The 20650-nt window shown below is 43.8% G+C and overlaps 2 protein-coding genes across 2 annotated transcripts; one reads left to right on the plus strand and one right to left on the minus strand.

The window, feature by feature from the left end:
- The first annotated feature begins 688 nt into the window (after positions 1-688).
- On the plus strand, positions 689-1840 carry LOC130020496 (tripartite motif-containing protein 60-like). The gene has a single exon (XM_056111093.1). It carries the CDS (start codon positions 689-691, stop codon positions 1838-1840), a length of 1152 nt encoding a protein of 383 aa, XP_055967068.1.
- Positions 1841-6938: 5098 nt separating this feature from the next.
- On the minus strand, positions 6939-9566 carry LOC130020497 (tripartite motif-containing protein 75-like). Its single transcript, XM_056111094.1, has 2 exons — positions 8370-9566; positions 6939-7277 (listed from the first exon to the last, which is right to left on the minus strand). The coding sequence occupies exons 1-2, from the start codon at positions 9564-9566 to the stop codon at positions 6939-6941; spliced, it is 1536 nt and encodes a 511-aa protein (XP_055967069.1).
- Positions 9567-20650: the final 11084 nt, after the last annotated feature.

Consider the following 20650-nt stretch of genomic DNA (forward strand, 5'->3'; position numbering starts at 1 on the left):
ACACATACACTCACACACACACACACACAGAGAAAGAGAGGGAGAGAGTGATAGAGAGAAACAGAGACAGAAACAGAGACAGAGAGAGAGAAAGATAGAGAGAGACAAAGAGACAGAGAGAGAGATTGGAGTACAGTTTCGAATTGAAGTAAAAAAGGAAATCACTAACATGGAAATTGGCTTGTCAAGGGTGTGGTTAGAGACACATTAGTAGTTTTCTTTGAACATAATTGTTTTTATATCAATTTTTATCCCAATGTACCATCACCCATATTGCATCCTCAGTTAACAGTTTTTGGACAATATAGCAGGGTTAATTTAACTGGGGGTTGCCTATTTTCTTGCTTTGTTCCTTTATAATCCACATATGAATGAAATAATGTTCATTTTTTCTTTTTTTTAATTTGTTCTCTGGCATCGATCTGTGCTAAGGGTTTAAACTGATTTTTGAGCATCTATCTGTGTTCAGGGTTTACTCCTGCCTCTGCACTCAGGGATTACTCTCAGCAGGTTCCCTGTGACCAAGTGGGCTTCTGAGGATAAAACTCGTATCAGACACATTCAAGGTTAGTTCCTTACTCACCTTACTCTCTCCCAGCCCAATTGTGATGTTGCTTCTGACCTTAGAGTGGGTGGAGAACCAGAACTTTCTCAAAGGAACTTCGTCAGCTAACCCTATTCCTGAACAATGGCATTTTCAGCTTCCCTGACTGAGATCCCAGCAGAGGCCAGCTGCCCTCGCTGTCTGGATTACCTGAGAGAACCAGTGACCCTTGAGTGGGGGCACAACTTCTGTGACTCCTGCATCCACCAGTGCTGGGTTGACCTCCAGGACGTCTTCCCGTGTCCCGTCTGCCTCCGCCACTGCCCTGACAGGAACTTCAAGAGGAACAAACAATTGTGTCACATCACAGAAGTCCTTAAGCAGCTCCCCACTGGAAGGAGCAAAAGGAAATGGCAGGCAGAGGAACCCCTGTGTGAGAAGCACAATGAGGCCGTGGACCTGTTCTGTGAGGAGGACCAGGAGCTGTTGTGTCCTCAGTGTCGAGTTTCCACTCACAACCAGGGTCACCACCTGATCCCCACTGACAGAGCTGCAGAGAGTCAAAGGAAGAAGCTCAAAGGATTCATAGAACTTCTGAAGACAAAGATGAGCGATGCTAAGAAGGAGTGTGAAAATCAAATTGCACAGAGTGTGGGAGGGAGGTGGAAGATAGCGTCTTGGAAAGGAGAACTACAAGCTGAACTTGAGCAATTCAAACTTTCCTTGAGAGACGAGCAATTTTCAATTCATGCCAGCTTGCTCAATAGGGAGAGAGAGATGGAAGAAAAGATAGCGCAGAATAAGAGTCAAATTTTAAGCAGTATGGACACGGTGAAAAATCTCTTACGTGACATAACAGAGAAGTGTTTGCAGGCTGACCAGGATTTTCTAGCAACTGCTGAGAACCTTCAGCATAGGTATAAAAACCCACTCTTCCCTACAGTCTCCTCATATGAATTCAAGAATGAGAGCTACACACTTCCTCCCAATTATGTTGTTCTGCACAAAATGATGAGCAAATTCCAGGATCCTAAGACTGCCCATCCAAGTCTGACTGTCTCCAAAGATAGAAAAAGAGTCAACCTTATAACAAGTCTCCCACTCCTGCTGGATCACCCCCATGTTGAGAATACTCCTTTCCTAGGTGTGCTGTGTTGTGAGGCCTTTGATGGAGGCAGGCATTTTTGGCAGGTAGAAGTGAAAGGCATAGGTAAATGTTCCCTCGGAGTGTGTGAAAAATCTTTCTGCAATCATATTTTGACACTTCCCTACTCTGTAAGTGAAATATGGCAATGAGATCTAGCCTTAACTCTCCCTGGTAATATGTGCATTGAACAGCCAGAAAAAAATTTGAGAACACGAATTGGCGTTTTTCTGGATTATGAAATGGGAGAACTTTCTGTTTTTAATATGACTAACAGGTCATGTTTGCTTAGGCTCACTGGTACATTCTCAGAAAAAGTGATACCCTATTTTGCGATTGGACTTTTATCGAATTCTCTTTCAATGTATATCATTAGAGACTAATGATGTGAGCATACTGGAGGATAATGTGGTATGTGCTATGTTTCCTTCCCCTGATGTTGAAACGTTCACTGTAAATAAAGCTTTTCGAACATCTCCTAAAGCCTTCTTTCCCCCTGTCCCCTTTCCTGTTTGCCTGGGAAAACTGACAGGAGAGACTTTTGTATCAAGTGAATCTCTTAAGCCAAGCAAGTCCCTAGAAATGCTAGAATCATCACCGCACCCCAGCCACTAGTCCACAGAACACCTAAAATACTTGTCTTGGGCAACTTCAGTTCATTGGCGACCTACTGTGTATTTTTAGCTCATGTGTTTCTAGTTTATTATTTTCCCATAGTTATCTCTGTTTCGAAAATTCCTAGACACTTTCTACTATGCTATTTTGTACTGCATTTGCAGAGTTTTGCTCGTTCTCAAGAATTTCTCCAGCTTTTTAAGCTATTTCCTCCATCTAGTTACTGAAATTAAAAAATATACTTATGGGTTGTTCTCCTTAATGTTTTATGTTTTAACCAGGTATAGCCCAAATGTGTGGTAATGAAGCTTATTGTAAGTAATGGTATAAGAAGGCTGGAAGCTAGTATTATTCAGATTTAATTTGGCATATGAGTTTAAGTTCCGGCTGGAGTGAACGCAGGAGTTTGAGCATTTTGCCTTGCCATGGTCGACCCAGGTTCAATTCCTCTGCCCCTTTCAGAGAGCCTGGCAAGCTACTGAGAGTATCCAGCCCTCACAGCAAAGCCTGGCAAACTCCCCATGAAGTATTCGATATGCCAAAAAAAAAAAAATAAGAACAAGTCTCATAATGGAGACGTTTCTTGTGCCGGCTCGAGCAAATTGATGAACCACAGGACTACAGTGCTATTCATTTAAATTAAATTTTGCAATGAAATTAGAAATATTCTTTAAGTATTATCTAACAGATAAGAGTTATCTTGTGTTCAGCAGGATAAAGTTTTTCCACAGGCACTGATGTGGCCCTCAGGGGATGTGAGGAGACAGTTACAGGGCAAAGGGCACAGGCCAGGACAGCATCCACAGGGTGGACTGGGTGAAGTTTTGGAATGAGAAAATTATTCTAGGAAAGAAGCAGGAAGTAACTAATTGATGAGGTTGACATGTCAATCAAAATATAATTTCCATACTAGATAGAAAACAATATCACAGGCCTCCAGACGTCCCTGAAAACGGTTGATTGTGAAGATCATGGGATTTGTATATCACTTATACTTTCTAGGAGAAATTGATATTTCCTAGTAAAGACTTCTGGATTTCAGTTTGATCCTATCAAACATTGAACAGAGATACAAGAAGTCAGGGAAAGCCCTAAAAGTGCAAAGATCACACGTGTTCACAGCCCTGGCTGCGGAACTTCATTTTCTTGGTTTTGGTTTTCGTTTTTGGTTTTCCTTTGGGGTGATACTCAGCTGTGCTCAAGGTGTACTTCTGGCTCTGTCCTAAGGTATCTCTCATGGTGGACTTGAGGGAAAAACTATATGGGGTTGGTGCAAGGCAAATGTCCTACCTGCTGTATTCTTTCCCACCCCTTCATTTTATTGTTGGGGAGTCCCTACCTTATAACCTGAACTTTTGTGTGTTCTCTCAGCTCAGCTCCAGGCCAACCCTGCACTGCCTCTACTCAGAGAGACCTGAGGTCTTTGCTGGTTGGAATCTGAATTGTCCCACCCACTTTGTGAAAATTCCATCATGGTTATCACAGGATTTCACATCTACAGTTATAGGCCAGAATGTATTTTAACCAATAACGCTGGCCTTACACGCAAACCCATATTCAATTTCTGTCACCTCAATTGTATACCAGGCATTGCCAAGAGGGATCCCTAAGAACAGAATGCAGGAATAAGCCCTGAGCAATGCGAGGTGTGACCCCCAAACTACTTTATATTTATATTCATATAATACCCCCCAAATCATCTTCCTTTTTAAAGTAAAATTTCTATAGAGAGAGATTATGAAGAATGAAAGAGGAGAATACCTCATTCAGAGAAAACATGGGCTTCTATGGAGGACAGAACTGGGAGCGCAATATCAGGTTTGAGACGCAGGGGAAGAGTAGTTTCATAAATGTTATCCTAAGCTGCCCCCAGATGGAGCGTTATGCCTACAGAAAAATCAGTCCATTGCACAAAGGCAGAACTGCAGACCAATGGAACAGGTTTGAATACACTGACATCTCCCCTCAACCATGTGATCATCTAATCTTCGATAAAGGTGCAAGAAATGTGAAGTGGAGTAAGGAAAGCCTCTTTAACAAATTGTGCTGGCATCACTGGACGGCTACATGCAAAAAAAATGGGCTCAGAACTCTGCCTAGACCATGTACAAAAGTAAGATCAAAATGGATTAAAGACCTCAACATCACAGCAGAAACCATAAAGTACATTGAAGACAAAGTTGGCAAAACCCTCCATGACATTGAGGCTAATGGTATTTTCAAAGACGCCACGCCACTGGCTGAGCAAGTGAAAGCAGAGATAGAAAAATGGGACTATCTTTAACTAAGAAGCTTCTGCACCTCAAAAGAATCAGTGACCAAAATACAAAGACAGTCTACAGAATGAGAAAGGATATTCGCCAAATACACATCTGACCAGGTGTTGATATCAAGGATATACAAAGTACTGGTTGAACTCCACAGAAGAAAACATCGAACCCCATCAAAAAAATGAGGCAATGAAATGAACAAAAACTTTCTCAAAGAAGAAATCAGAATGGCAAAAAAACACATGAGGAAATGCTGTACATCATTAATTATCAGGGAGATGCAGATCAAAACCACAATGAGATACCATCTCACTCCTCAGAGACTGGCCCACATTCAAAAGTACAAAAGCAACCGATGCTGGCGCGGATGTGGCGAGAAAGGGACACTCCTTCACTGTTGGTGGGAATGCCGACTGGTTCAGCCATTTTGGAAAACAATATGGATGATTCTCAAAAAATTAGAAATTGAGCTCCCATTTGACACTGCAATACCACTCCTGGGAATACATCCCACAGAGGCAAAAATGTATAGTCGAAGTGACATCTGCACTTGTTCGTTCATTGCAGCACTCTTTAAAATAGCCAGAAACTGGAAGAAACCTGAGTGCCCAAGAACAGATGACTGGTTAAAGAAACTTTGGTACATCTACACAATGGAATACTAATACTATGTAGCTGTTAGAAAAGATGAAGTCATGAAATTTATATACAAGTGGTACAACATGGAAAGTATCATGCTAAGCAAAATGAGTCAGAAAGAGAGGGATAGATATAGAAAGATTGCATTCATCTGGGGGATATAAAGTAACAAGATATGAGATTAATGACCAAGAATAGCTGAGATCAGCACCAAGAGGATTACTCCATAGCTTAGAGGCCAGCCGGGCATTCTAGGGAAAAGGGCAGCTCAGATAGAGAAGGGAGCACCAAATAAATGGTGTTTGGAGGATCCTCCCAGGAGGGGAGATGCATGTAGAAAGTAGACTATGGACTGAACATGTTTGCTACTCAATGCCTCTTTTGCAGACCACAACACCCAAAAGGAGAGAGAGAACAAAAGGAATGCCCTGGCATAGAGGCAGGGTGGGATGGGGGGGATGGGGGTGGGAGGGATATTATCCATGGTGATGGAAAATGGGCAGTGATGGAGGAATGGGTATTTGATCATTGGATAATCGAAACCCAAGCACAAAAAATTGTAAATCTACAACTATACCTCATGGTGTTTCACTAATTAAAAAAAAATCAGTCCATTGCTGTGGTCTTTCTTGTCAAGAAGAGCCTTAAACTTTTGATGATCAACATTTATGTGCTTCTCACAATTTTAGACATGCTCGGGCACTTTTCCAAGGGTCCAGGATCCTATAGGTCTGTACTGGTGTCAATTAAAGTCTTATCTGCCTTACTTTCTGTGACCAAAAAATGGTTCTGTTCTTTAAAACTTGCTCATTTAGGACTAGTGAAAGTTACTTCTTCAATCTCATCTTGACTATATTAATTCTAAAGAACTCATTGCCAGTATACACCATTCCTCTTTTTTCTAAAAAACATGACAATAGAATGGACCCATAGAATAGCTGGTGGGGTATTTGCTTTGCACACACTGTCCCAGGTTCAATCCCTACGATCCTATCTGGTCCCATGTGCAGTCAGGAGTAATTTCCAAGAATAGAGCCAAAAGTAAGCCCTGAGCATCACCTGCTGTGGCCACAAAAATAAATAAATAAATAAATCACTGTCACTGTCCTCCCATTGTCCATCAATTTGCTCTAGCAGACACAGTAAAGTCTCCATTGTGACACTTGTTACTCTGTTTGGCATATCAAATACGTCGCGGGTAGTTTGCCAAGCTTTTTTTGCAAGCGGGATACTCTCAGTAGCTTGCCGGGCTCTCTGAGAGGTGTGCAGGACCCAAATCGGCCACGTCAGCCGCATGCAAGGCAAATGCCCTACTCACTGTGCTATCGCTCCCAACCTTTACATAACAGTAGGAAACAGAAATTAAAAAAAGAAATGAGCATAAGACTTTTCTCATATTATAAAAGGAAATATGACTCAATCCATGCTCCAGGTGGATGCTAGTCTTCAAGACTGTGCTGTATGCTGTCAGAGGAATAGAACGAACCAGAGCCTCCAGTTCTTTCCTCAACTTTCTGTACATGAATCATTCAGTACCTAACATGACCCAAATTGAGTTGCTCTTTCTGCTGGCAAAGGATTCACAAGTAAAACTTCCTTCTAGGAAGTTGGAGTGAAGGGTGATTATTTACAGGTGTGTTGTGGACATAATACAGGCAAATAGACACGTGGGGGCAGCCATTAATGAGGTTTTCCTCTGAAAAAGAAGTCTACCTAATCACATTCCCTATTGCTGCTCCAAAGCAGGACTATTGAACACCTCTGAGGTGGAAAGACTCAGCACCTTAGAGTGGGAGGGAAAACAACGTGAGCATTTTGGAGCGGTAGTGAACTTGGCCAGGTCAACCAGCCTGCCCAGCTGGGCAATGGCACTGACACTCTTCTCCTGGCGGGGCTGCCCGCAGACAGGGCAATAGTATCTGTCCTGCATGTCCTTTCGTGAGAGGCTTATGCAGCAGTCACAGAAGTTGTGCTCCAAGTCGATGGTGACTGAGTAGTCCAGGTAGATGGGACAGATGAGCTCTGCCTGCATTTTGGCCAGTTTTGCCAACACCTCCATTCTCAGCTGTGGGAAGGGCAGAACTGGAGTTTTATTCCTCACAAGGCAGAGCTCCTTGGGCTCTCTCTTGCCAGGAGGAGAAAAAGGTATTTATATAACAAGGCTCAAATAAATTATTATTATTATTATTATTATTATTATTATTTTTCTTTTGGGGGTCACTCCCGGCAATGCACAGGGGTAACTTCTGGCTCTGCGCTCAGGAATTACTCCTGGCAGTGCTCACAGGGCCATATGGGATGCAGGGAATCGAACTTGGGGCAGCTACGTGCAAGGCAAAAGCCCTACCCGCTATGCAATTGCTCCAGCCCCAAATAAAACATTTCTGAGTGGGGGAACTGCAAAAGTGTGTGACATCTGATTCGTAATTTTGTTTGTAAGTGTAGCAATATATTAATAACAAATTCAGATCTTTGTTTTTATAATTATTTATTTTATTATTTGGTCCTCATCAAACTGGGCAAAGTGGATAATCCTTGATCCATGCTCAGAGGAAACTGCTAAAGTGTTACAGAATTGAGGAAAACTGGTGAAATACACATATTCTCTAAGAATAAACAACCTGTGTTAAAAATAAGCCAAAAGTCCCAGGGACCTCCCACCTCCCAGGTCTAGTAAAACTGGATCAGAAAAGTTTGCAATGTCTTTGACAATAACATGTTGAGGAAAGGAAGTATAACTTATTAACCATTAAATTTTTATTTTATTAGAAATAGATATAAAGATATAAAATAGTTGGCATTAAAAATTACAAAGAGTTACAAAATGGGAACAGTTCTTCACATCAACCTTAACCATCGACACCTAATGCAAAGAATTCCAAATTTACAAGAACACAAGCTGACCACATGATGCATGGGGGAAGCCCAGGATATGCTCACCCATCCTCAGCCCCACCAGGGCCCACAGAGAGAGGGGCGGAGTCGGGCCCCAAGCAGAAGTAGGGCTTGAGCTCTTGAGCAAAGGGCTCGGTGAATGAGTGCAGGTGAGACCCGTCGGGGAAGTTGTAGAAGGAAAGCTGGCCCAGCTCCCAGTCCGGGTAAACGCCGATGGCCGTGGGCTGGTCCCTGAGAGCCAGAGGCACAGCCCCGCACTCACGGCCAGGTAGTCGCCGTCCTGCAGCTGCAGCGTCCAGCATCTCTTGGGAGCCGCCAGAGGCCGCGAGGTCTGTGCCGAAGGGACCACGCTGCACACGCCCACGGCCCACTCGGGCTTGGCACCCACCTGCACCTCCCAGTAGTGGCAGCCAGAGGCGAAGCCCTCCCGGCCCAGGACCACCAGCTGGGCGGTGTCATCCCAGGGCCAGGGGTCGCCATCCCCTTTGGAACTCTCCCTCACGCAGGTCACCGACTGGAGGTCCTGGGACACGCGCAGGTTGGGGTGGGCCGTGTCGGGGTCCAGGCTAATGCGCTCTCGGAATCTCCGGATGATGCTGTTGAGCAGCGGGTGCAGAGGAGGGAGGCTGTAGGCCACGGGCCAAAAGCGCAGGGGCTGCACGGCCGGGGGCTGCAGGCCCGCACAGCACTGCTGCAGGCCCCTCACGCCCCTCAGCACCATCTCCTCAGACATCACACTTCGCTCCGCCACCTCCCGTCTGAGGTCCTTCAGCTCTGAGATGTGGTCCGAGTAGGCCTCCAGGTTGTCCCTGAGCTGCTGCTGCAGGCGTTTGTCCTCTTCTGTCAGCCTGCAGAGCACGGCCTCGTGCTCACGCTCCACAAACTGGGTGAGCTGCTCAAATTCCAAGGCCAGCTGATTCCTGTGCTTTCCCATGTCCTCTCTCAGCTGCAGGATGTTTCTGTCTTGGGCGACTTCTAGCTTCTGCAGCTCTACCAGCTGCTTCTTCAGGGACTTGATGCAGTCACCAAGCCTCTGTCTGTGATGAGCCGCTGCCTCGCCTATGGACCTGACCTGGTGGCCCTGGTGGGTAGGGCCCTGGGCGCACTGGGGACACACCAGCTCCTGGTCATCCTCGCAGAAGAGGCTCACTCCCTGCCTGTGCTCCTCACACCTGCCCTCCTCTGCCACTGCCATCTCGCTGCTCCTGGAGCTGTGCAGGAGCTTGGCCAGGTCCACCAGCCTGCCCAGCTGGGCGTTGGCACTGACGCGCATCTCCTGGCGGGACTGCGGGCACACGGGACAAGGGAATGTGTCCTGCAGTTCCTTCGATGACATGTGGATGCAGGAGTCGCAGAAGCTGTGGCCGCAGTCGATGGTGACAGGGTCATTGATGTAGTCCAGGCAGATGCGACAGATGAGGTCTGGCTGCATTTTGGCCAGGGCTTCCCACACCTCCATCCTTGGGTGTGGGAAAGGGCAAGTCGGGGGTGATTTTCCTCAGAAAGTTGAAACCCTCAGGCTCTCTCCTGCCAGGAAAACAGTTACACACTCAGTCATTGTCCTGAACTCAATATGGGTTTCTAAGGGATGTGTCTCTCTGATGACCAGAACAGTTCTAGACTCAAGGGCTTCTCCAAGTTTACTCTCCTAAGACCAAAGGAACTGCTCGTGCAATAGGGTCCCTCGTGCATTAGGGTCCCCTGTTTCAAGTAATATTGCTCCACAGTTGTCAAGTCTCCGTGAATGGGAAAATGACCCCATTCATATTAGAGGAGGAAAGGGAACTTAATTCTGGGACTCAGTATAAGGAAGATAGACACCAGCTAGTCAGAAAGTTGCCCTCTAGAACCTCACACAGTGAGCACAAAGGAAATTGTGGGAGCTAAGCTCTGGTCCAGCAAGAAACACAACCCCCCTTCCCTCCCCATCCCCACTTTGATCTCTCTGGCCCACCCCTGCTCTACATAAGGCAAAACCCCTGATTGATCACTACTCACCTTGGTCCTGATTCTGGTCCTGCACAGTGCTTGTTGCTGTTGGTGAGCTGCTCTCCTTGGAGGATGCAGACTTCAGTCTGGCAATGCTTGCCCTGCACTCAGCACAGCATTTATATACATCCTAGGGTAGGGCTCAGGAGAACCACCCTCAGATAGGGTGGGGCTGGATTAAAGGATTTTTAGAGAGGGAAGTGATTCCCCAGAGCTCTATTTTGTCACAAGGAATGCCATGTTCAGGGAACTAGCTTTCAGGGGAAGCAAGCCCTTCTTCAATTGTCTTCATGTTCCACATCCCATTCTTGTTGAGGAAAAGTAGAAATGATAAAAAAAAAACTAGAAACGGAGCGCTGTTGGCATCAGAGAGATAGTGGAGGCTGTAAGGTGTTTGCCAGGTGTGATCCTTGAGCCCAGAGGCAGGCAAGTACCCCCAAGCACTGTAGGGTGTGTGTTCCCACCATAAAACAAATAAACAAAGAGAATACTGAAGTGCCAGACAACCAGGAAGGTTTGTTTGTTTTGCTTAGTTTGGGGTCACAAAGAGCTGGGATCAGGATTTAATCTGGGCTCTGTGCTCAGGGTTTTCTCCTGGCAGGGTTTAGTGTACCTACCATTTGTTTCCAGCAGAGTAAACTGGGTCAGCTGTGTGGAAGACAAGAACGTTGTTCTCTATTATATTGCTGAACTCAGAATTTTTTTTAAAGTTTTTTATTAGTGAAACACCATGAGGTACAGTTATAGACTTACAAATTTTTGTGCTTGGGTTTCAGTTAGTGCTGGAGCGATAGCATAGCGGTTGGGCGTTTGCCTTGCAAGCAGCTAACATGGCTGACCTGAGTTCGATAGCTCTGCCCCTCTCGGAGAGCCTGGCAAGCTACTGAGAGTATCTTGCCTGCAGGGCAAAGCCTGGCAAGCTAACCGTGACGTATTCGATATGCCAAACACAGTAACAAGAAGTCTCACGATGGAGACGTTACTGGGCCCTCCTGAGCAAATCAATGAACAACGGGAGGACCGTGACCATGGGTTTCAGTTATACAATGATCAAGTACCCATTCCTCCACCAGTGCCCATCCATCACCACCACGGATCCCAGCATCCCTCCCACCCCCCATCCCCCCATCCCACCCTGCCTCTGTGGCAGGCATTCCCCCTTGTTCTCTCTCTCTTCTTCTGGGTCCTTTGTTTTACAAGAGAGGCATTGAGTGGCAATCATGTTTGGTCTACAGTCTACTTTCAGCATGCTTCTCCCACCCTGGGAGGATCCTCACAACACCCTTTACTTGGTGTTCTTTTCTCTATCTGAGCTTCCTTTTCCCCTAGCACGTGTGACTGGCCTTCAAGTCATGGAGCAAAATTCCTGGTACTAATCTCAGCCACTCCTGGGTGTTAGTCTCCCATTTTGTTGCTTTATGTTCCCCAGATGAATGCATTTTTTTTTATTTAATTTTAAGATCAGTGTGTTTTAAGTTACCCTGAGAGACTTTTGTGTTATTTCTTTTTATACCACTTTTAGCAGTGCTCAGTGCTTATTCTTCAGTTATCACTCCTTATGGTCTTGGGGAACTCTCTGAGGTCCCAAGATTCTATATGTGTAGGTCACATGCATGACAAGTTTTATCAGTCCTTCCTAGTGAGTTTTAATTTTTTCCCAATAAATCACCAATATTTTACAGTGATAAAGCTTTTCTTTTCTTCTTGATCAATAATATTTTAAGACTTATTTTATGTTTAAGAATTGTCACTCATGAAGAACTTTGTAAACCACTGTGTTTATATAAAGTTTGAAAGGAAATTTGGAAAAACTAAGTAAATAAAGTTAAACAAATAGAATCTTGAAAGAGGGAAAAAAAATCTGAGTCGTCTCATACATGAGGAACGTTGTTGAATAACTGCTAATAAACAATGCAAACGTTTTCATCAATTTCCTTGGTAATCTACAATTCTAATTATCATTCCCATTTAATAAAAATAAAAAAAAATATCGCGTGCTAGTGTAGCCCAATGGCATCTGCTCGCTCCAGGAACATGAAGAGCCTCAGACAGACCTGACCATCTCATAAGTGGGCAGTCACTCCATCGTTTGACGTCCCATGGAATCCATTTGGTAACAGCTCTATTCCAGCGGTCCCATGCATGGTCCATTATCCCTAGCCTTTTGAGGATAATCTCTGTGCTCAGATATCAGGTTCGGCTTTTTAGAGAATTATTTAGGATTTTTTTTTTCTTTTTGGGTCACACCCGGTGAAGCTCAGTGGTTACTCCATACGGGATGCTGGGAATCAAACCAGCATCGGGTGCGTGCAAGGCAAATGCCCTACCCGCTGTGCTCGAACCCCTCAGAGAATTACTTAGACTTGCAGCATTCTATGAGCACACAGAGCTTTTTGGTTATCAACAAAATGGTGATTATTTGGTTTCTCTTCAGCCGCTTCTGACATTTTGACATTTCTATTAAAAGGAAGGTTACATAGAAAATGTTCAGGAAACAAAACCAAGTTCTTTCAAAACTCAAAAAAAAAAAAACAAAACAAAACTACAAGTTATTTTCTAACATCGCATTTTTCAGGTTTCACAAATGTGCTTGTAGCATCTACATTTTTCCTACTAGTTTCATTTCTTAGAAATTCTTGAGTTTAGTATGTTACAAGTTCCATGCTTTTCTCACATTGAAAAGAAAGTTCTTATTTTTCCTTTTTTTCCCCATTTTGTTACAAAATGGGGCTGGAGAGATAGTATAGCGGGTAGGGTGTTTGCCTTGCATGCGGCCGACTGGCTGACCAGAGTTCAATTCCTCTGCCCCTCTCAGAGAGCCTGGCAAGCTACAGAGAGTATCTCGCTCACATGGCAAAGCCTGTCAAGCTCCCTGTGATGTATTCGATATGTCAAAAACAGTAACAACAAATCTCACAATGGAGGCGTTACTGGGCCCCCTGGAGCAAATCAATAAACAACGGGAGGACAGTGACAGTGACAGTGATACATATATAATTATTATATAATAACAATTTTTAAGTGCACCATGCGTTTTGGGATAAAAACATTCCAAAAATAAAAGGTTTTAGAAAATATGTCAAGTAATTTTATGAGCTCATGATCAAGAATAATCAACCTCTTACCAAAATATGTTTCTTTTTATGGAGTCAGAGAGAGAAAATACAGTGGGTAGGGCGTTCACCTGCATGAAGCTCACCAACGTTGGTCCCTAGTACCAATTAATCCTATTCCACATATCCCTAGTCCCCATCAAATATGAACCTGAGCACAGTGCCAGAGTTAAGCCTGGAGCACTGCTAATTTGGGGTGAAAGCAATCAAACAAAAAATATATTAAGAAATGAAATAAAATTGATTATTTTTTTATTTGTTTTCTTTTTGGTCCATACCTGGTGATGCTTGAGTGGGCCCAGTAACATCTCCATTGTGAGACTTGTTGTTACTGTTTTTGGCATATAGAATATTTCCATGTGGCAATAGAAGCATGCTGAAAGTAGACTATAGACTGAACATGATTACCACTCAATGCCTCGTTTGTGGGCCTAGTGTCCCTACCAACCAATCAAATTCATGAAATCCCTCCAGCATTTCAACCCCTTCCTACAGTCCATTAGTCATTCCTGGATGAGTCTCTCCAGCTCCACCACTGATGTATATAAACACACCGCTGGGTGAAGAGCGAACAGTGCCCAATGCAAGGCTGAAGTCTGCATCCTGCAAGGAGAGTAGCTCTCCCATAGCCTCAGGCACTGTGCTAGGCCGGTCAGGACCAAGGTGAGTAGGGATCAATTAGGTGTTATGGGGGAACTGGAGTGGGGTATTGAGATTAACCAGATAATACTTTATACTAGAACCCAGAGTTGAGTGAACACTCCTGTGATGTGAATGAGGTCATTTGCTCATCACAGAGAGCTGTGCTGTGAAACAGTATCAGGTGAAACAGGGGACCCTAATTTATGAAGGCCCAGAAGTTGATGTGCTTATTGGTAAATACCATTTGGAGGGTGTCGAGTCCAGACGTACACTAGATTCTCAGAGACCATCCCTGAGTAAATATTAAAAATATGAGGAATGTGGTCTGGAATCAGAAAACAACTTAGTGTCTAGAGAAATTGCCTGAAATGCTGGAGTGCCTGCCTAGCAGGGGAACATAGGGGTTAATTTACTCAGCAACACTTAAAGCTTTGAGCACCCTTAGCAGCAATCCTGAGCAACACATCAAGAGCTAGGAACAAGCACTGAGCACTGGCACTGGGTCTGGTGTGATCCCAAAATTAACAACAACAACAACAAAAAGAAGAAGATAATTATATAGTAAAAATATCCCTAGTAACACAGGTATAGGAATTACCAAAAAGTTTAGAAAAGAACAATCTAGAACTAGAAAACTGGGATGGAAAATTATTTTTGGAGGACTGCTGTCTTGCAAGTTTTCATCCTGTGAACTAAGAATTCCAAGCTTGGCTCTGGTCACCCCGGTGTTTTGCAGTGATGGCAGTTACAGGAAAGGCACTTCCTGAGCACATGGTTTTCTCAGGCAGTTCCTTGTGGCCCAGATCTCTCCCTGGACCCCACACACCCCAGGACCCCTACTTACTGCTGCCAGTCTGCAAAGGACTTGCCCCCAAACCCCGAGCGTCACTCATTTCCACTCCAACTACAGTTCTGATTCTAATCTGACTGTGGGGAAATACATTTTTCCAAAAACTTCCTTCAGGTGGTTAAATAATATTGATTATTATTTTTATCATCATCATCATCATTAGAATCATATTTGTATTATTTTGAAGTGAGGACTGCAGGTGAGAGAGTAGGATAGAGAAGCCCACCTCTCCTTCACCGTACAAGTAGGCCCCAGCTCGGTTTGCTGTCAAATGTCCCCAACAGTCACTTTTCCTGGAGCTGTTCCCATGCCCTAGAGGGTAGGCGTGGGGTTTTGAAGTTGCTTTTACTTTAATTGTATTAGATTTTGAGATTCCAAGCCTGGTTAACCTTAAGCAATATGTATTCTGGCAGGTTTTTGAAAAGAACAGTTATGTGGGAGCTCAAAGGGGAAACTGAGGTAAGGGAAATAGCAAACGATGCTCTAAGCTACTGGTGTGAAATGTTTCACTGTGATGTAGCTTCACATTGAGTCAACAATTATTATTAACCTGTAGTTAAGGAGTAAGCAGATTCATAACCTTTCGAACCTTGTCACTCCTTAGTGCGTGTGTCTGTATATACACATATATGTATATATATATATATATATATATAGTCACGGTCACGGTCATGGTCCTCCCGTTGTTCATCGATTTGCTCGAGCGGGCACAGTAACATCTCCATTGTGACACTTGTTACTGTGTTTGGCATATTGAATATGTCACGGGGAGCTTGCCAGACTTTGCTGTGCAGGCAAGATATTCTTGGTAGCTTGCCGGGCTCTCCGAGAGGGGCAGAGGAATCGAACTCAGGTCGGCCATGTTGGCTGCATGCAAGGCAAGTGCCCTACCTGCTCTGCTATCGCTCCAGCTCTATATAATAGAGTATAATATTATATACCCTAATAATAGTTATAATATATATGCATATATAGAGAGAGAGTTTGGAAGAAATTAAAATCTCTATATATATAGATAAATACATATCTGTCTATCTATACACACACCCAACAATACACACACATATGTAACGGTGTATGTATATGTGTGTGTGTGTCAGATGAAGACGTTTTCTAGTGAAGAGTTATTACCTATTAGATGAACCCTCATTTCAAATGGGTCTAGGCAGGAGAAAACTGCCAATCGTGGACTTGGGTGGAAGTTAGGATTCCAATCAATGCTTCAGTGGTGAAAGAAAGAACATGTCTTTCCAGTGTCTTTGTAAACTAAGAGAACTTGGTGGCACTGAAAGGATTAAGTGAAAATTAAAGGTGCAACGGTTTCTCTAAATCTCCCTTTAGCTCTAGGCCAGTCCACCGGCTGTTTCTTGGAGGTTGGGTCATTGCTCTTTCCTGAGATTGGTTGCCATAGTTGGAAGACCCACCGAGTGGAGACCCACCTAGTGGAGACCCACCCTGGCCTTTAAATGAGCTGGCCAGCTCAGAGACCGCACACTGCTGCCAGGGTGCCCTCACACAGCGTCCAGTAAATCCACTGCAGACTGACCCCAGAGGAACTCAAGACCTTTACAACTGGCCAACCAGGCAAGCATGGGATTGAGACCATGTGGGGAGGCAGAATTTGAAGGGACACGTACTCTGGAGATTTCTAGCCCTGTAGAGACAGAGATCTGCACCTATAAAGGAAACACACCCTCTGTTCAGTTTCCTGGAAAAGATTTTCCATTCATGAGAAATTCCAGTTCCTCTACCTTTCTCTTCTTCATCACATATATTCTTGCTAAACTCAGATAGCAATTTGCACCGTGACATAGATCAGACACAGTGGAGAAATGTGATGGATGGGCTCACTGTGGGAATTGGGGTGCAGAGGGGACGCAGTGACTGACACCTGATATGTGATGAACCATCTGAAGTAGCTGGTGTTAGTCACCATTCTAATCCCGTAGAAACTCTGTGTAAAGAATATCAGACTGGAGGTGACTATGGGGTAGAACTGGACAGTAGTGGGTACTTTGTCATTGAGAACATTCACTTTGTATACCAATTCCATAGCTTTCCACCACTGTCATATTACATTAAGTAAGTAAAGTCCCTCCTGTTGATCATCGATTTGCTCGAGCGGGCCCAATAACATCTCCATTTGAGACTTTTGTTGTTACTGTGTTTGGCATATTGAATACGTCACGGGGAGCTTGCCAGGCTCTGCCGTGCGAGCGAGATACTCTCGGTAGCTTGCCGGGCTCTCCAAGAGGGGCGGAGGAATCGAACTCAGGTCGGCCATGTTGGCTGTGTGCAAGGCAAACGCCCTACCGCTGTGCTATTGCTCCAGTTAATATTACATTAACCTTATTATCTGAAGCATAACATTTTTTGTCTTTAAAGAGAGGGCCATAGAGGCATCACAATTGCCTCATATACATCTAACCATGGTTTGATCCCAGGCTCCACATAAAGTCTCCGTGGCACACACACAAAGAGAGAGACAGAGACAGAGATACAGACAGACAGAGAGAGAGAGAGAGAGAGAGAGAGAGAGAGAGAGAGAGAGAGAGAGAGAGAGAGGAGTACAGTTTTGAATTAAAGTAAAAAAGAAAAGCACTGACATGGAAATTGGCTTGTTAAGTGTGTGGTTAGAAAAACAGTAGTAGTTTTGGTTGGACATACGTAGTTTTTATATCAATTTTTATCCTGATATACCATCACCCGCATTGCATCCTCAGTTAAGTTATGTGGACAATATTGAAGGGTTTGTTTAATTGTGGTTTGTCTATTTCCTTGCTTTGTTTCTTTATACTCCACATATGAATAAAATAATGTTTCTTTTTTCTTTTTTTTTTTAATTGTTCTCTGGCATCGATCTTTACTAAAGGTTTTAAACTGATGTTTGAGCATCTATCTGTGTTCAGGGTTTACTCCTGCCTCTGCGTTCAGGGATTACTCTCAGCTGGGTTCCGGTGACCAATGGGCTTCTGAGGATAAAACCCTCATCAGACACATTCAAGGTTAGTTCCTTACTCACCTTACTCTCTCCCAGCCCAATTGTGATCTTTAAGAGAGCTCCCTCATACGTATTTTTTGCCCTGCTTCTATATTCTTAGGTATGATTTAGCTTTCACTCTTCTATATGATGTGTTTTGAAGTTTTTCTCCTTGAACTTATTCTATTTGGAACTTCTAAAGCTTCCAGTGTGAACGTACAGTGGGAGTAGCATTTTCCTTACATTCAGCTGACCTGTATTCGATCCCCAATATCCTATTCCTAGGTCCCTGAGCCCTGGAGAAATAGTTCCTGAGTGCAGAACCAGGAGTAATCCCTGAGCACCACTGGGCGTGGCCCCAAAACAAAACAAACAAACAAACAAACAAACAAACAGCGTTCAGGATCTGTGTGTGTGATTCAAGCCTTGCCTTGGAGATGTTCTTAGCTTCAATTCTCCCTCCAAAATGTAACACCCTATTCTCTTTTCTTTGAGACCCTTATTATAGGGATATTTCTCTTCATGCCAAACCACCTCTGGTATTTTCTTCTTTTAACATGTTTGCGGTTTTTAAAAATTTTTTTTTCGATCTTGGAATTCATCTTGTTCAAACACTCAGATTTTTTCCCAGCTTCTGTCATTCTGATGTTTATTCATACTGGGTATTTCTCTCCTTCTTTATTATCAAGGTTTAGTCAATCAGGGGGTTATTCATTACTAAATAATTACTAGATTTTTCATGACTAAATTTCTGGTTCTGACCACATGACCACATTGAGTATCTGTCCAGATTTCTGATAGTTCCGCTAGGGAGAGAATGTGTGCATGTTAGTCATATATGAGAAGAGGGGGGATGGTGAGTTGACAACCCTCATTCTACTCTCTGATTCTCTATTTTAACTAGGTCTACTCTCTCTCTCTCTCTCTCTCTCTCTCTCTCTCTCTCTCTCTCTCTCTCTCTCTCTCTCTCTCTCTCTTCCTCCATCCCTCTCGTTACTTCTGAAATCACCTATCAGGCCTGGCAGTAAGCACTCACCCAGGCTTCTCCGCCCAACTCTATGGGTAGAACAGCCAAAAGTGAGAGGCAGGGCTAACTAAGGGAGTGATGTGGTGGCTTTGCTTTGTCACCTTATTGCTCATGAGGCCACTCTCAGTTCCTCCTGCGAGTCTCTCAACAGTGAGGTATGAGCAGCTTGGTTCCCAGTTTAAACTTTTTCATTAGAAACCATATTCAAATGATAAGAGGACAAAAAGGCATATTCTAAACCTAATCAATCTAGCCATACAACATTGTGCCATTTTATCTCTTCTCTAATATCATGAAGCAAATTCCACACTACAGGTGACCTTCGGTGGAAATCCTCCACAATATTCACAGTCACTGTCACTGTCACTGTCCTCCTGTTGTTCATCGATTTTCTCGTGCGGGCCTAGTAACATCTCCATCGTGAGACTTTGTTGTTACTGTGTTTGGCATATCGAAAACATCACGGGTAGCTTGCGAGGCTTTGCCAAGCGGGCAAGATACTCTTGGTAGCTTGCCGGGCTTTCCGAAAGGGGGCAGAGGAATTGAACTCGGGTCAGTGATGTTGGCTGAGTGCAAGGCAAACGCCCTACCCGCTATGCTATCACTCTGTTCTAATATTTAAATCATAATAGCATGATTTGATTATAAGTAAAATCAAATAAGATGCTAAGTTGCATTTGGTTATCATTTTATATGCTCTATATACATATATAGGCTGGAATTATAGCACAGTGGTAGCATTTGACATGCAAGCTACTGCCTGGCTGAGCCGGGTTTGATTCATCGCCCCTCTCAGAGAGCTTGGCTAGTTACCGAGTCTTTTGCCCACACGGCAAAGCCTGGCAAGCTACCCGTGATGTATTTCATATGCCAAACACAGTAACAACAAGTCTCACAATAGAGATTGTACTGGGACCGCTGGAGCAAATCGATGAACAATGGGAGGAAGTAATATATATATATATATATATATATATATGTGCTATATATACATATATGCTATATATATATATATATATATATATGGCTGGAGCGATAGCACAGCGGGTAAGGCGTTCGCCTTACACGCGGCCAACATGGCCGACCCGAGTTCGATTCCTCTGCCACTCTTGGAGAGCCAGTCGGAGAGCCCGGCAAGCTACCAAGAGTATTCGATATGACAGACACAGTAACAACAAAGTCTCCAATGGAGACGTTACTGGGCCCGCTCAAGCAAATCGACGATCAACGGGAGGGCCTATATATATATATATATATATATATATATATATATATATATATCTGTCACTGTCCTCCCGATGTTCATCGATTTGCTCGAGTGGGCCCAGTAACATTTCCATTACAAGACTTGTTACTGTGTTTGGCATATGGAATACGTCACGAGTAGCTTGCCAGGCTCTCCAAGAGGGGCGGATGAATCGAACTCATGTCTGCCATGTTGGCTGCTTGCAAGGCAAACGCCCTACCTGCTGTGCTATATATATTTGTTTCAGACAATTTATACTTTACATTGACCTATCTCCACTTGTCTATATGTATTTTTTTTCTTTTGACAGTATATGGTAAAATTATCAAACTAAAGTTACTTGGATATCCTTGACGTGGCATAATTTCTTCACTTTCTTGATCTTGTGCCTGTTTTGTAAAAAAAAAAAAAAAGGCCAAAATGCCAAGATAACTGAGTGAAGGGGAACAAGACCCCCAGAAATTGTCGACGGTGATCATCTGGCCACACTCTCACTTGGCAGCTGCAAAGATCTCAGGATCTGCAAAGAAGAAATCAAAAACAAGTTTGTGGTAGTGGAACTTCCTGAGAACCTGAAAAGAGGTCAGCTTTCCTCAAAGCGTGAGGGCTAAGAAGAACTTTGCTTCTGACCTTAGAGTGGGTAGAGAACCAGAACATTCTCAAAGGAACTTCTTCAGGTATCCTTATTCCTGACCA

This window comes from Sorex fumeus, unplaced genomic scaffold (assembly GCF_029834395.1).
Source record: "Sorex fumeus unplaced genomic scaffold, SorFum_2.1 ptg000012l, whole genome shotgun sequence".
Taxonomy (NCBI): Eukaryota; Metazoa; Chordata; class Mammalia; order Eulipotyphla; family Soricidae; genus Sorex; species Sorex fumeus.

Excerpts from the sequence above, each read along its gene's own strand:
- LOC130020496 (XM_056111093.1), top strand. The coding sequence starts at position 689 with ATGGCATTTTCAGCTTCCCTGACTGAGATCCCAGCAGAGGCCAGCTGC.
- LOC130020497 (XM_056111094.1), bottom strand. The coding sequence starts at position 9,566 with ATGGAGGTGTGGGAAGCCCTGGCCAAAATGCAGCCAGACCTCATCTGT. Across the intron at positions 7,278-8,369 it reads AGGACGGCGACTACCTGGCC|CTGAGAATGGAGGTGTTGGC; the intron begins GTGAGTGCGGGG and ends CCCTTCCCACAG.